Here is a 15012-nt window from a genome sequence, read left to right as displayed (position 1 = left end):
TTTAATGACCATCAAGAAATAAGAGTTGATTTCCGTTCAAATTGTAATTTTAAATCAAACTAGCCAGCTGTCAAGACACTTAAACTGTTTGCACAGTTCCTCTCCGCTGTATTGCACTGTGCCTCTCATCCATCCATCATCCTATTCAGTTATTAGCTGGAAACCGAATTTTGTCTTGCAGCCCTATATACCGTGTCATATTAGTTTTAAAGTGACAAAAAGTCATAACCAGGCATGAAAGAACAGAATGTTTTTATTTCCCTTTAACCCGAGATCTAGACTGTTTGTGTTGAAATATGAGTGTCTGCTGAAGCCTCTCAAAGAGTTGGCAGTAGTGTTGGTGTATCTAAGAGGAAGGGCATGTCTTAAAATGCTCTTACACTTGGTGTCTATTGAAGGCTCTCAAAGAGTTGGCAGTGTCCTTGGTGTTCCTATATTTGGGCAAGCAAATTACATTTTGTTAACCCCCCTCCACTCTCACGCTTGCCACTCAGAGACAGTTTGGAACTTTCAAGCTAAGGAAGTCCATTGCAGTGTTTCAAGTTGTTTTGCTTCAGTGCTGGTTTTAATATAATTTACTTAATTTTTTAAAATACACACATCTATTTATAATTTATTTGTAGGTTTTATTTAGCTGTATCTGTTTTTAATTCACCTTGTGGGCCACCTGGGCCCTGCAGTGAGAGAAAGACAGGATAGAAATGAAAGAAAGAAATAATTATTATTATTAAAAATTAGCTATAAGGCTTTTATGATGTCATCAAAATGAATTATCATTCTTCTAGTGCCAATTTCTTTTGTAGATTTCTGTTACAATTGTTATTATTACTAATGCTAATTTTTAAAAATATAATTTCACAATTACCTATATAAAGCACACACACCCCAGACAATGTAAAATAAAAATAAAAATCCTCAGGGCTGCGCCCACATTAGGAAGCCAAAGGCCATAAAGAAGGCATCTGGCAAAAAACAATTTGGATTATTCATACTGTGGGATTATCTGTTTGAAAGCACATACATGTCTCTGCATGCACAAAGAAATCTTTGCCACATAATCCCAAGCTTCCAGGGTCTGCTCTGTGTAACCTGCTTAAAGTTTGGGCTTGTTTCTGAGTCTTTAGTATTTAAGCAGTTTTGAAGTTTATCGTTTTTCATCTTGTATAACTGGATGGGTCCCTTTTCAGTTGTCCTGCTCCTGAAGGAAATAGTAGCCAGCTGGGAAGCTTTTTGGATAGATAGATAGATAGATAGATAGATAGATAGATAGATAATGGTACCATACAATATGCTATTGTACATTGGTTGCTAACTGGCCATAGCCATTGGTTGGCACTTTAGCTAGTATTAAGGAGGGCTGGAATAAATACATCATTGCTCCAGGTGTGCTCACATTGTCGTCAGTGGCCAAAATGCAGAGAATAGTGATCTAGTTTCTCAGGTATTCAGTCATCCATGCAGAGGTGCCCCTTAAAGAGAAAATCATTTGCTTTAATATCTGAGATACTCCCCCACTTCTAAAAGTGCTCATCTGAACAGAGCTGCATAATATCTGCATAATATGAAGATGTTTGTAAAAGGTATATATGAAAGATAAGCTGCTTATTGAAATCTCTGTTAGGACTTTGAACTAACTTTGGATGAAGCACCAGTTCTGAGGCAAAGCAGCCTGCTTTGGCGATAACTTGGATTCCCTCAAAATCAAGGCAACCCTGTCCAGACTGAAGCAGGCTGGTTCCAAAGCTTCAGACCTGCCTCCTGTGGTTGCCTTATTTCCTTTAGCAAGCCAGGTTTGACACATTTTTTAACCTCCCATAAGCTCTCCATAAAAGGAAAATGCCAGCCATGGGGGATGTAGAGAGGGACAGCACTAGTAGCACCCAGGCAAGGATTGGTTTTGGAACAGCACGCCAGTCACAATAGGAGAGAAATTAAATTGACGTATCAGAAACTCTTTCACTGCTTTCACTCATCTTTGCCAGTTGACTCTCTCTTAGCAGCAACAGCAACATTCACAGAGGCTTGGCGAGTTGTTGTTGGTTGCATTCTGCTTATATGACATGCCCTTATTTCTATCCAGACCAAAAATTTCCTAAAATCCAACCTCTTGCATCCTATTTTTAAACATATTTTCTTATTGCTCTTTGTGTCTAACCTCTTGGACTATATATCTGAAACATTAGGGGTGTCATCCCTTCAGAACAGAGTATGAAGCTGGCAAATGCCATCAACTTCTGTCAGAAAAGGAAAATGCTGTGGACATTTGTTGATTTCCCCATTATAGTTCATTGCCAGGTCATATGAAGCTTCAGAATATGAAGTAAAGCAAGGATTTACCTCAGACCCAAAATGAAGCACAATGTTGTCCAGTTCCCAAGCTGAGGCAGCTATCGAAAGCACTGTATTTAAAACCATTTTTTCCTGTCCACATGCCTATTCTCTAGATCTGAATACATAGAAGTCTGTATATAATAATGTTCCAGCCTGCATTCAGAAATGATCATAATTCCATTTATAATTTAATGATATACTCTTGTATTTAAACACCATGGATTTGCAGCCATTTTATTTTGGTCAGTGTGGGATGCCAGCTAAGACAAGATTTGCTTTAGAGTGTTGTTAAGGCCTTTCCTCCTTCACCCTAAGTGAACCCTAGGATGTACCTTAGCTAAAGATCATGGTTAAAGAGGAGAGACTGTGATCCCAGGTCAGATGATACACTAAGCCAAATCATGGCTTAGCTGCTGCCCAAAAACCCCAGGGAAGATCAAAGTGGTCATGGTCTCCTCCTCAGAAGCGTGCACATTCATGCTAACCCATGGTTTGGATGACTGTAACGTGCAAACCAGGTGAATATATAAGAGTGAAGCATGCAGTAGTACCCTTTCTATAAACAAACAGGTGCGTTCATCCATGTTTCTTCATTTGAGGCCACATGTAATAATTAACTGCCTATTTGAACAAAAGTGTACAAAGCTCAGTTAAGACTTCAGTTAAAAGCATTATACTTCAAAAGAGTGGCATCAAAATTTCAAAAAAATCTGTTTTAATATTTATGGAAGTAGCAATCTTTTTTAAAAATATATTTGCTATCACGTTTTTTTGAAAAAAGAGTTAAAATATGAAATACATCAGATTTTAAAGGCAATTCAATAATGGCCACAGGTAAATCAGGAGGTTAAAACTTGGTCTCATAAACAATTGGTTATACTGTATAAAACAAACGGGACTTCCAAGTAAGCCTTCAAAAAGATTGGGCTGAACAATGACAGTGTTTCTACAGGAGTAAATGTGTTGAAGATATACAGTGTAATAAAACATAGTCAGAATTATTCAAGAAGTACAAGCCCCCTCATCATTTTGACTGCAAACATGACAGAATAAGCCACTGCTGCTTAGTACATAAGAAATTCACTTTTTTGTTGGGGTTAAAACCGCTTTCTGCATTAAAAAAGCAATTAAATTTTATCCTTCAGGAGTTTTAGTACTTTCCTTAGCTGGTTCTTAGTTTGCCTCTATGCTTTGATGGACCTTTGAGGTGACATCACATTAGAGGTGACGTAGAGAAGAAATTGCTCAATCAGGAAGCTTGTTGAATAATTCATTCCTCTTCGAATTGCATATTGAATACAAAGTGGTTGATTGTGTTTTAATATCTTTTGTAAAAGGAAAGGAAAGGACTTGTTAAAATGCAGTATTTTCAATGTAATCTTTAATCCAATTATGATACGCCTCAGTGTTTGCATGCTTACATAAGTGGGTTAGTAGCTTTGAGCATACATGTAATGAATACAGCATCTTTGATGAACCTCAGAATATCATACAATATTTTTCTTTAAGAAATAATTTTTCTCAGACTTGGATCCTCAGCCGATTAGACATCTGTAAATAGAAAACAAAACCTCTGCTTTGTATAAGCTAAGGGTAGATAAATGAATGGAGCACATATGTCAGAATTGAAAGGCCGCTTAAGAACATAAGAACAAAACATAAGAAAAGTCATGCTGCATCAGGCCAAAGCTCCGTCTAGCATTCTATTCTCACAGTGGCTCATCAGATGCCTACAGGAAGTATTCCTACAATACAAATTTCATCCCTACATGACAAAATTCCTGCATGAAAAGCATTTCCATGGAGGACAACCCAAGTTAGTCCCAACATGTATCGGTTGTGTTTTCCATATTCATGAAATGCGCAAATTAGGTAGCCCCAACCAGCTGCAAATTTCCATATTGTGTACGTATGGATCTATGGAAAGTTTACAGTATCTTTCCCGCACATGTGTTTTATTGGTAAGAGATTTGTCAAGTTGGAAGCAGCTCAAATGAAACAGGTACAGACATAATGAAAACTGAGTGAAATAACTGGGTTACATCCAGTGCTAGTCATATGACCCATTGAAATTAGTGGACATGACCATAGCTGTCAACTTTTCACTTTTCTTGCGAGGAATCCTTTTCGCAATAAGGGAATTTCCCTTTAAAAAGGGAAACGTTGACAGCTATGGACCTGACTAACGGTCAAATTTCAGTTGGTCTGCTCTGAACAGAACTTAGTTGGATTCAACCCATGGAGGGCGGGGAGGAGGAAGTTATTAGTGGTAGTAGCACAAGTAAGTTCTATGCCCTCGTGTTTTATATTCCAAGTAATATTTCAAGCATTAGAGGAGGAAAAAAATAGTATAAGTAAATGGTGCCAATGGGGTCACCCTCTGAATGAGTGGGCCTGTAGTTTTGGGGTCTTTCTGGATGTACTGTTGTCTCTTGGCACCACAAGTGGCCCTAGTGACATGGAGTCACTTCACCATTTCAAGGTCATAGTAGGCAGCCTATCCAGGCAGGGATAAGCTGGCCACAGTAATTTGTGCTCTGATGACCACAATATTGGATTGCTGCACTGCACATTATGTTTCTGATGCCTAGTCAAAACCTGCATCTAGCACAAAATGCAGTTTCACTTGGTACCTATCCTAATACCTGCTAAGTGTCATGTTTGTTTCTTTTCTGAAGCTCTTAATATTTGCTGGTTTTTGTTTGTTTGTTTTTTAAATCCTGCCGTGATAGTTTTCAGAACTACCTTATATTGTTGCTAACTGTTACATTGGTATTTTTTGTGGGGGTTATAAATAATTGTGGACTATCGTACACATTTTTAATTGAAGAGTGCTATACAGTGGTACCTCGGGTTGAGAACTTAATTTGTTCTGGAGGTCCGTTCTTAACCTGAAACTGTTCTTAACCTGAGGTACCACTTTAGCTAATGGGGCCTCCTGCTGCCACCGTGCGATTTCTGTTCTCATCCTGAAGCAAGGTTCTTAACCCGAGGTACTATTTCTGGGTTAGCGGAGTCTGTAACCTGAAGCCTCTGTAACCTGAAGCCTCTGTAACCCGAGGTACCACTGTACAAATAAATAAGAGAATGGGAACAGCTGTTGTAAGTTAAGCGCAGTTGTGTGCCCAGGCACAGTAAGCCTGCCACTGGGGTGTCATGATAGCACAAGGAAAGGAATCTCAGGACCACCTCTTGGATTGCAATAAGCCACAAATTTATGGATTACAGATGTGACTTTTGGCTCAGGCATTGGGTGTTTCCAGAATCAGTCAGCTTGCCTGCTGACTGCTAACCTGGGAGTTGATCCTGGGATAGGATTGCCCTGTGACATACATCAAATAGGAGCAGCCCATTATACTCACTGCCTTGAGGAGTGCTGTGGCCTCTCGTCCCCTTCTGGGTGTATGGACAGAAACATCTCAGTGGCGGGCCTAATTTATGCCTGGGAAGCAGACCAGAATGAAGACCCTGCAGGATTCTTCATTCAGCTCCATCTCAACTGTGCCAGCCTCCTGAGCCCACCCATGATGGGTCAGTTTCTAAATTAAAAACTGCTCCCACCCCGCCAGCTGGTGGGAGAGGCCACAGCTTCAACCACCAGCCATTGGAAGCGGGGAAAGGAGCCCTAGCGATGGAGGTGAGCTGCACCGTAATTGCTGCCCACAGTCCAGGTGAGCGGACTTTCTCTGTGTGAGCTTTGGCTCTGCACTCAGTGTCAGTTGTGCCTGTGGCATTCAAAAAGTTCCTTCCTATGACCAATCATGCTCTATTGGACTGTGATGTTCTATCTACACGTTCCTTAAAATAAAGATTATGGGGCAACTCTTCTTTGGGAACATGTGGCCCACAGGGGAATTTCATATTTTATTCTTGACGCTTAGAGCTGGCGCAGTTCCCATCTTGCATGGTTTGGCACATACATACCTAAAATATGCAGTTACTTCTATGAACTTTTAAGTTTATTTATTGAGCAAGTAAAATTTCATTTTTAGCTGGGCACAGGTTCATTTATTATTTGTATAGCGGTACTTACATGTGCCATATTGACACCCGTGATGCCACATTGACACCAGTGAAGCTGTTTCTAAATAGGTTGCCCTCCCTGGCTTTGATCCAGCCAGTTAGGTTAAAATCAAGGCCCAGAAAATCGGATTATTACATCTCAAGGGAAAGGAATGATGAGCAGTGTGTGGCTGTGGGTCTGCTTTCCATGCTGCATTGGTGGTGTTTGAGGTGCTGCTAGATGCAAAGCCAATTTGTTAACAATTAGTACTCATTAGGATCATTTCCTAGTATTGATTTTTTTAAAAAACCCCACACATTTTACAAAGCACTTTTTGGAAAAAAACAAAACAAAAACCCTGCAGTACTTTATCAATTAGGCATATTAGGAGCCAATGTCAAGATTAACTTGACTGATTTCATTGGCTATAAAGTAATTATTTTTTTGCACCAGAGTCCACCTGGCATCCCATTAAGTTTAAGACTTTTCAGAACAAGAGCCAGCTATATTTAATTAGTGAATGTGTCAGATAGCACTGGTTTTAAATGAAAGAAGTCATGGAAAAGGACCAGATTTTTACCATGATGTGAGTTTATTTTTTAAGAAGTATAAGCTGCATTCTGTATAACATATGACATTGGGATTGGATTTAAATGTGAGGAATTTGCACTTTTTTAAAGATCTAAGTTTCATTTAAATGTGTCCTTGTTTTTATGCGAATAGAGAGAACCATAGAGCTATAAAAAGCTAATTGACAAATGGCAAAATTAGGCTTTGTGGCAAGCTCTTACAGAAGCTTTTTAATATTTAAAAATAAAGATCATATACATAATTACTTTAATTCATGTTCACATTAAAGTTATATTTCCATCCCTGGTTATTCAAAAATTTATGCCCCATTGTGCAAATTAATTAGGAGAGTTATTTATCTAGCACCCCAATTCTTTTTTTTAAAGTTGCATGTAAGGAAGCCGCATTGATTTCAGCAGAAATTAACTTTCAGGTTATTTCCCCCACCCCACCCCCATTTCTGCACCGCCATTACAGCTCCGTTGGGCCCAGTCCAAAGATCTTCACTACTAGCGAACAGATTTTTCTTTTAAAAAAAAACAACCCCCCCCAAACCAGCTTTTAACTGCATTGATCACCTGTTGAAGACAGAAGGAAAGAAGGTGCTTATAAGGCCATCTCTCAAATCCATACAGCTGATCAAAGGTGGCAGTATCAACTATCTTAGCAGTGATGCACATATGACACAATAGCATTTATACCACTGAATTGCAAAAGTATTGATGGGATTCCTCCCCCTCATAATTCGCATGCAGCTCTGCATCCAGGCGAGCAAACCATGCATGGAAGACAAGTTTCCATAGGCTCTTTTACAGGTGACCGTGCAATCTTTCAGATTGATAGAAGTACATTCCACTAAAATCAATGGGTGCTGCTTCCAAATGAATGTACTGGAGATAATGGTACAAGATTTGGATATATGTACTATTATATATGTGCATGTTTGATACACATATATGAAGAGTGAATTAAAATACTGTAAATAGAAGAGGACATTGAGATCTTCACAAGCAATTGAGTTATAAATGCTAGAAGTGGTACATCTATGTATTGCAGAATGTTAGAACACACTTCCTTCTAATTTTAGTATTTTGGCAGATCTGATAGTACTACGCAAATAAAGAATGTAGTACAACCATCTGGATTTATTTTCTTTTTTCTGTCTTGCTTGGTTCAGCTGTTAAGAAAAATAACCATTTTTCCCCCATTAAGTTGGGGGGGTGGTGTAATAAACATGTACTTGAAAACAAGTGCCATAATTGTATTGCCCACGCTGGAGAGCTGTCCTAACCCAAAAATGTTTTCCCCAAAATTACTACTCATGCATATTATCCCTTTGATCCTAAAGGTAAAGGGCAAATGTTGTTGCTGTTGTTTGAAAAAGGGACCCCTTACGAGCTCCACCTTTAATAAACAAAAGTGTTAGCGGCACGTGTATTTTGTTTAACCACAATACATTTGCTTCTTAATTAGTAAATATTCATCTGTTATCAGCGGCAGCTATGACACCCCTCCCTGCTAACACGTTCTGTCATAAATAATCAATGAGGCTCTATTAATATTCATGAGCTGGAATCTGTGTAGTCATGTGCACTGATGCAGAGACAGGGGGAGTGTTGCTGCGAACTGAGATGAAACTCTGTGTATGTCTGTGTGTATACGTGAGTGTAAGATACTTGGGGAAGAAGAAGAAGAGCATGCTGCTGCTTACACACACTACCCTGGCTTGTGCTTCCAGCTAACAGTGGCGTGTCTGTGTTCCTGCACCGGAGAGACTGATGAAAAACAGTAGTCAAGTCTGGAGGGTGCTTCCCTGTCAGTGCATTTGCCTCTCAGTCCTTGGGAAATTAGAAGCCTTGCCCTTTCATTATTTCTTACTAGAATGGGTTGCAATTTGTGCAGTTTTCAAAAGAGGGAGGAACACTACAAACTGCTTTATGAAGTTTCCCAGGTGAGTGCAGAAGGTTTTTGTAAGAAGCTCTGTAATTTTGTGCTGTTTGCAAAGCACTTGGTGAAAATGAGGGGGTGTTGGTTTTGTGTTTTGGTGTGTGTGTGTGTGTGTGTGTGTGTGTGTGATTGCATATTTGACTCCCTGTGTGTTTCTTTTAAAAATTGCTGTACATCTTTTTTTTGCCAAATTCTCAGCCAGAGACATGCGTTATCATTGAACCATATCGTAATGTGCATCTTTAGATTTGGTAAGTGGATTTTCTATCAGTTACACAGATGACACTTTTGCAGCTGTTAGGATTTAACAGGTAGGATTTGCCAGCACTTGGGTCTCAAGTGATTTCAAGAAGTTTACTGGAGGAAGTTTTATGGCTTAGCATGTGCTACCAAGGCTATAGAGATAGCTCTTTTTAATTAGAAATGACTGTTTTGTTTAACAGTAAATTATCAGAGCTATTTTTCTTTCTCTCGTTTTGAATAGGGGTTGAGCTGCCTGATTTTAAAGGATGCTTTTATCGGTCGTTACTCTGCCCTTTGTACTGTTCCTCAATGTTAGTCAGAGAGCTTGATTTATCATGTGCTTACTTAAGTCCGTGTCCCAACAGCAGGAATATTTCTGTAATCCGATAACACGGGCTTGTTGTGCAGTTAGAATAAGAAGGGAGAGATGAAGGAAATAAATATTACCCTATTAGCCTGTAATTTTGCACAAGTCCTATTGCACCCAGGCTTGAATTGTGTGGATTTTGTTTTGATTTGGCTTTTGCTCTGGAGATCTGGCAGATGAAAGTTTAGTGCCTCAGCATCTGTTCGCTTCCTCTTTGTAATTTTCCCATGCTTTGGCATGTCACTGTTGACAGAGGCTGAACACTTCCAGTTTTTGACTGCGCTGTAGATGACGAGCTAAGGATTGAGGACAAAACAGTGTAGAATGTTGGTGGTCTGTTGGCACAGCAGTGACTAAGTACCTATTGCCTACTGTTTTTCTTCTATTTCCCCCCCTTCAAATTCTTCCTGACGTGATTCATTTCACAGTGGACTAATTACAAAGTGGATTCTCTACACATGAAACATCCTCCTCAGTTGCAGAGTTAATGCACATTTTCATGGTAATGTGATCAGAGCCTCATTAGCCAGTTTCCAAAACGATCCCCTGCATTAATTAAATATAAAAATGACTTTTTTATCACCATGGAGGGGAAAAAGAAGATTAACATTGTCAATTATAACCAGGGACAATATCTCTGCTTCTTTTTAATACCATCTTCCCCCCACAAAGAATCAAGTACTTCCCAAATACTAAAAATAGCATCCGAAGGCAGATAACCTGTCAGTTGCTTTCAGCTCAGAAAATGGACTCTAGGTGGAACACTTTCCTTCAGTTTAGAAGTAATTCCATCATTGCTTTTTTCCTGACAGTTGCAAGATAGGGAATAGGACAGTAGCACGTCTCTCCTCCCATCCTCCTCCCTTCCGACTGCAAGTAGCCAAAGAGACCTTTAAAAATACAAAATGTAAATAGCTCAGTAGATTACAGTACTGCAGATCAAAGAAGCCAGACCATGCTATAAGAAAACAGATCAAGCCTCCGTCTGAATTTCATAAGGAATATCTTAACTACATTGGAGCTAGGGGATATGTTAAGTACATTTTTGTGAAATTTGCTTGAAGTTGACACTGAATACTAAAGCTTTTTAAGCATGCAAAAGTGTCTGCCATTGTTGGGGGATTCCAGAGGTATTCATTCTCTTACTTGTTTGTTTCCTCCTCTGCCAGAGGTTGCAGCTTTCATGATAAAGAAATGACAGAGGAGGGAAATGAATTACCACTTTCACTTTAACCCTGGTATTTACCTGATAAGGTATAATCCCTGGAAGAATCTGTGTGAGTCTTCCAGGAGAGCAGTATACAGGCAAACCTCCAGCTTTTTGCATTCTGGATTGTGGGGAAAATGTCACTGATAAAGGCTTTTAAAGAAAGCAGTACTGTAGTGTTATGCCTTTTTCTAGCTGTTACTATGTGGATCTTTGAGTTAGTTTCTGTTTTTGCTCCAGTATATATGCAGCTCTATGATCACATGTCAGATCAAGCATATTTTAGAGAAGTGTTCCCCGCTAGCAACTGCTGTCACAAAAGAATGTTCCATTCTGCTATACAAAAACAAAAATGCTAATATTGCCATGAGACTAATGTGAGCTGTATTATTTGCAAGAAAGCAGTTTTGTTTTTTCCACATTCTCTTTCTTACAACTGTATGTCCAAGTCTGTGGACTTGTATCTGGAGGACTTGGATTCAGTTCCAAACTCTGCCATGAGTATGGTCTTGGATAACCGATGCCCCCTTTAGTTTTACATCTATAAAATAGGAATAAGGATTCAAAGTTGATGTGAGAAATGCACAATAAGCATTTACTAAACAATTTGCAGCTGGAAATAGTTCATTAATATGACATTAGGTTAAATGTGGTGAGCATAGTTGTCAAAATGAGCATTATGCAGAATTTTCACAAAGGTCAATTTATGATTTGATTAAAAGTCTGCTTTTCAAACCCTGTTGAGAAAACTCCCATCTGAGAGGTGCTTTGTGTTTGTTTGTTTTTTGCACCACAGCCCTAATATGTTGCCAATTCTGGGATTCTGTCTAATTCATAGCACAATTTTAGCCATTCAGGGATCACGTAATGAACATAAATGATATCATGGTGTCACATAGCCAGTAAGGTTTGGTTGCTTTTATGACATCACTGAAGGTAAATGAAAACACTCCTATTATTTTCAGTCTGTATGGTAGTAGAGAGCAAATGTTCCCCCTGTTGCCTAGGAAACGTGGAAATACTTCTATGTTGCCACACTGTATTGGAAGTTTCATTGTCTACCAAAGCTGCGTGTCCAGCCTTTCATCCTGATCTAGCTGACTCTAGTCACATACCATTTATGCATGCCTAGTTGAGTGAGAATGTCAATGAGGAGGCTGTGTATTTGAATATGCCTCAAAATATGCATCTCGTTGAAAGTAAAGCCAGGCAGATGGTTGGAAGTAAACCCAGTTGCAGATAATTTTTAGCCAAATTGCATTAGTCTCAAGTCATTCAGAATGTACATCCCTCTCCACATTTTGTCCCAAACACACCTTCCAATAAGTGTGGTTGATCAGGAGGGAGAATGTAATTTGACTGCCTCACTAGCAGGGTTGTGTTTTCTTCCATCCAATATATTTCTTCCTTTCTGCAAACAATTTTGTACCCTTTCACAAACAGGGCTGCCCAAAGCACCCTAAAAGTTAGTGATATGTCAAAAGATTCAAAGCTGAGGTCCCACAGATTTCTCAACTAGTTCCTGGCTGCCTGATCCTAATCTTTATGTCTTGGATTGACCCTGTTGTGTGGGCTCTTAGCTACCTTGGCTATCAGGTAAAGGTAAAAAGGTAAAGGACCTCTGGATGGTTAAGTCCAGTCAAAGGCGACTATGGGGTTGCAGCGCTCATCTCGCTTTCAGGCCTTCAGGCCAAGGGAGTCGGCGTTTGTCCGCAGACAGCTTTCCAGGTCATGTGGCCAGCATGACTAAACCATGACGGACACCAGAGCGCATGCAAACGCGTTTACCTTCCTGCCACAGTGGTACCTATTTATCTACTTGCACTGGTGTGCTTTTGAACTGCTAGGTTGTCAGGAGTTGGGACAGAGCAATGGGAGCTCATCCCGTTGCAAGGATTCGAACCGCTGACCTTCCAATCGGCAAGTCCAAGAGGCTCGGTGGTTTAGACCACAGCTTCTTCTGCGTCCCCGTATTGTATGGGCTCTTAGCTACCTTGGCTATCATCCTTGCCTGTGCTGGTTCATCAGTCCCATTTCCCATAAAGTGAAACCCTTCTTTTTAATCACACATTTTTTCATCAGGAATGTACAGGCAGCATTCATGGCGCTAGGTGCCTTTTCCTATTATTCTGCCTTTCCCCTGTTACTATAGCTGCTGTTTTGTCTAACTAGAGAAGTACCTGCTGCATGGCTCTATAGCAGCTACAGCTTAACTCTGTTTGTTCTCATGCCAAAGCATTAGTGGATAAACTTCTTCCATGAAGGGCCATAGAGCCACAAAGAAAGTCATTGGGTTGTGGGGCAGAACTGAGCCAAAGCAAGATGTGAGTAGGGCCATACAGAGCTTGGAAGGTTTATTTGAAAAAGGAACTAGTTATAGATCAGCATGTTCAAAAAGGAACTAATTCCACTTCATGTTTGTCACTGTGTTCAGTTCACTATTCGATTCAGATTCATCCAAATGAATGTAGCCAAAAGTATACATGTAGCTAAAGTAGAGCTGCACTGTGTTTCTCTGACAGAACATAGCAATAAAGGAAAGGGAGCAGTAAGAAGTATTGGGGTACAACATATGGGGTGGACAGCAGCAGCGGTAGGTTGCACACAATCATTGTGTAGCAGCAGAGGGTCCTGCAAAAATTTTTGCAACCACAGTGCCTTCCGTTTTCAGGTGGGAAGACAGCTAAGCATAATTATTCCAAGACTAGAGCTTCACATTCTACATATACACACATAACAAAAGTTACTCTGGGAGGTGGTGAGTACAGTAGCAGCATGGAAAGAATGTGCTCCTCCACTTTAAATCACCCTGGCTGCTTCTTGTACCACAGAGTCCTTTAACAAATGTTTGCAGGAGTAAACGTGCATCTGTAACTCCAGTTGGAGGAGGGAAACTTGGGAACAATTTGTGCTGATGTAACAGGGTTGCAAGACGACGGTTGAGACCTTCTGCCACCACCCTTTTGCTTCTCAATATTACCCCTTTCTGATGCTGCTTTAATTCCGCTTGTAATATGTAGTTCTGCCTTGATATTTGCTTGGGGGGTAGTAGAGAAACACTTTGTGCCTCTGAATTTTTTGTCACCTAACCTGGGAGCCTGAAATCTTATACATCAGCTGTGGGAAACCCTGTGGCGCACAGACCTGGCATGCCTCATGAGGCTGTTTGGGGAAAATCATACCCTGCCCCCTGTTAGTCACTTGACATCTGGGGCATAGATCTGTTATGTCCAGTCTAAGTGCTGAGACAAGGGATATCTTACATCTGATCTTAGTGCTAAGCATCACAGTGCTGTGAGCAGAGATCAGATAATATCTTATCTTGAAGCTGTGCAGCTTAGCACTGAAATCAGAGGCAAAGCTCTGCCCACTCTTCGATAGTAAAATGTAGCAGGCAGAGATTTATCTCTGCTCATAGTGCTGTACTCCCACAGCACTAAGATAAGTGAAGTGCTGATCGCTAAGAGTTAAAATGGCATTTCCACCCACTCCAGCTCTTGGGTGTGTGCGGGTGAAATGCTATTTTTATTCTTAAAGATCAGACAGAAGGATCTGTGCCTACCTGTGTGTGTGCCTACCTGAATGCATGCCTGTCTGCTGTTATTTATTCATATTTTTGTTTTGTCTGTGACCTTGCCCACTTCCTCCTTAGTTCAGTCTTTGGCCCTGCCCATCCTTGGAATATGGCCAATGGAAGGTTCGCCGTGTTATAGCCTTTTCTTTGTGCCAAAAGAGCACATATTTACCTAGGAGTAACTCCTGTGAAGAGGACGTGGGTGGCGCTGTGGTGTAAACCACTGAGCCTTGAGCTTGCCGATCAGAAGGTCACGGTTCGCATCCCCGCGATGGGGTGAGCTCCCATTGTTCGGTCCCAGCTCTTGCCAACCTAGCAGTTCGAAAGCACATCAAAGTGCAAGTAGATAAATAGGTAATGCTCTGGTGGGGAAGGTAAACGGTGTTTCCGTGCGCTGCTCTGGTTTCGCCAGAAGCGGCTTAGTCATGCTGGCCACATGACCCGGAAAAACTGTCTGTGGACAAACATCGGCTCCCTCGGCCAGTAAAGCGAGATGAGTGCCACAACCCCAGAGTCGTTTGCGACAGGACTTAACTGTGAGGGGTCCTTTACTTAATTGTTCTTACTTTTGTGTAAACATATTGCACTATAGTCTTGCATGTTCTCACTTTTAGCTGACTTGCTGTCTAACCTATGAAAACATATGTCTTTAACATTGTTGCCACAATACTCTTGGTTGTTCTTTATCCTAGAAATCTAATGTTCAAAGTATAGCAAACTGAATGGTAAGATAAATTCCTCTATTTTACAGTCTAGCTTAATTGCAGTAC

At 40.4% G+C, this 15012-nt stretch overlaps 1 protein-coding gene across 3 annotated transcripts in view; it reads left to right on the top strand.

The window, feature by feature from the left end:
* The window catches only part of PDZRN4 (PDZ domain containing ring finger 4), a gene marked incomplete at its 5' end in the record, with an annotated part of 219018 nt that overhangs the window by 102877 nt on the left and 101129 nt on the right, over positions 1 to 15012 (top strand). Inside the window, one exon of one of the 3 annotated variants that reach the window (XM_081211508.1) lies at positions 8530 to 8855. The exons of the other annotated variants lie outside the window; for them this stretch is intronic. Within the exon in view, the coding sequence (XP_081067634.1) occupies positions 8787 to 8855 (69 nt within the window). Of the gene's footprint in view, positions 1 to 8529; positions 8856 to 15012 lie in introns of those variants that run through there. 3 annotated transcript variants of the gene reach the window in all.

The sequence above is a fragment of the Podarcis bocagei genome (genome assembly GCF_964188305.1).
Source record: "Podarcis bocagei genome assembly, chromosome: 10".
Taxonomy (NCBI): Eukaryota; Metazoa; Chordata; class Lepidosauria; order Squamata; family Lacertidae; genus Podarcis; species Podarcis bocagei.
Note: the sequence above shows the minus strand (reverse complement) of the source record. Positions and strands in the feature narration are given on the sequence as shown.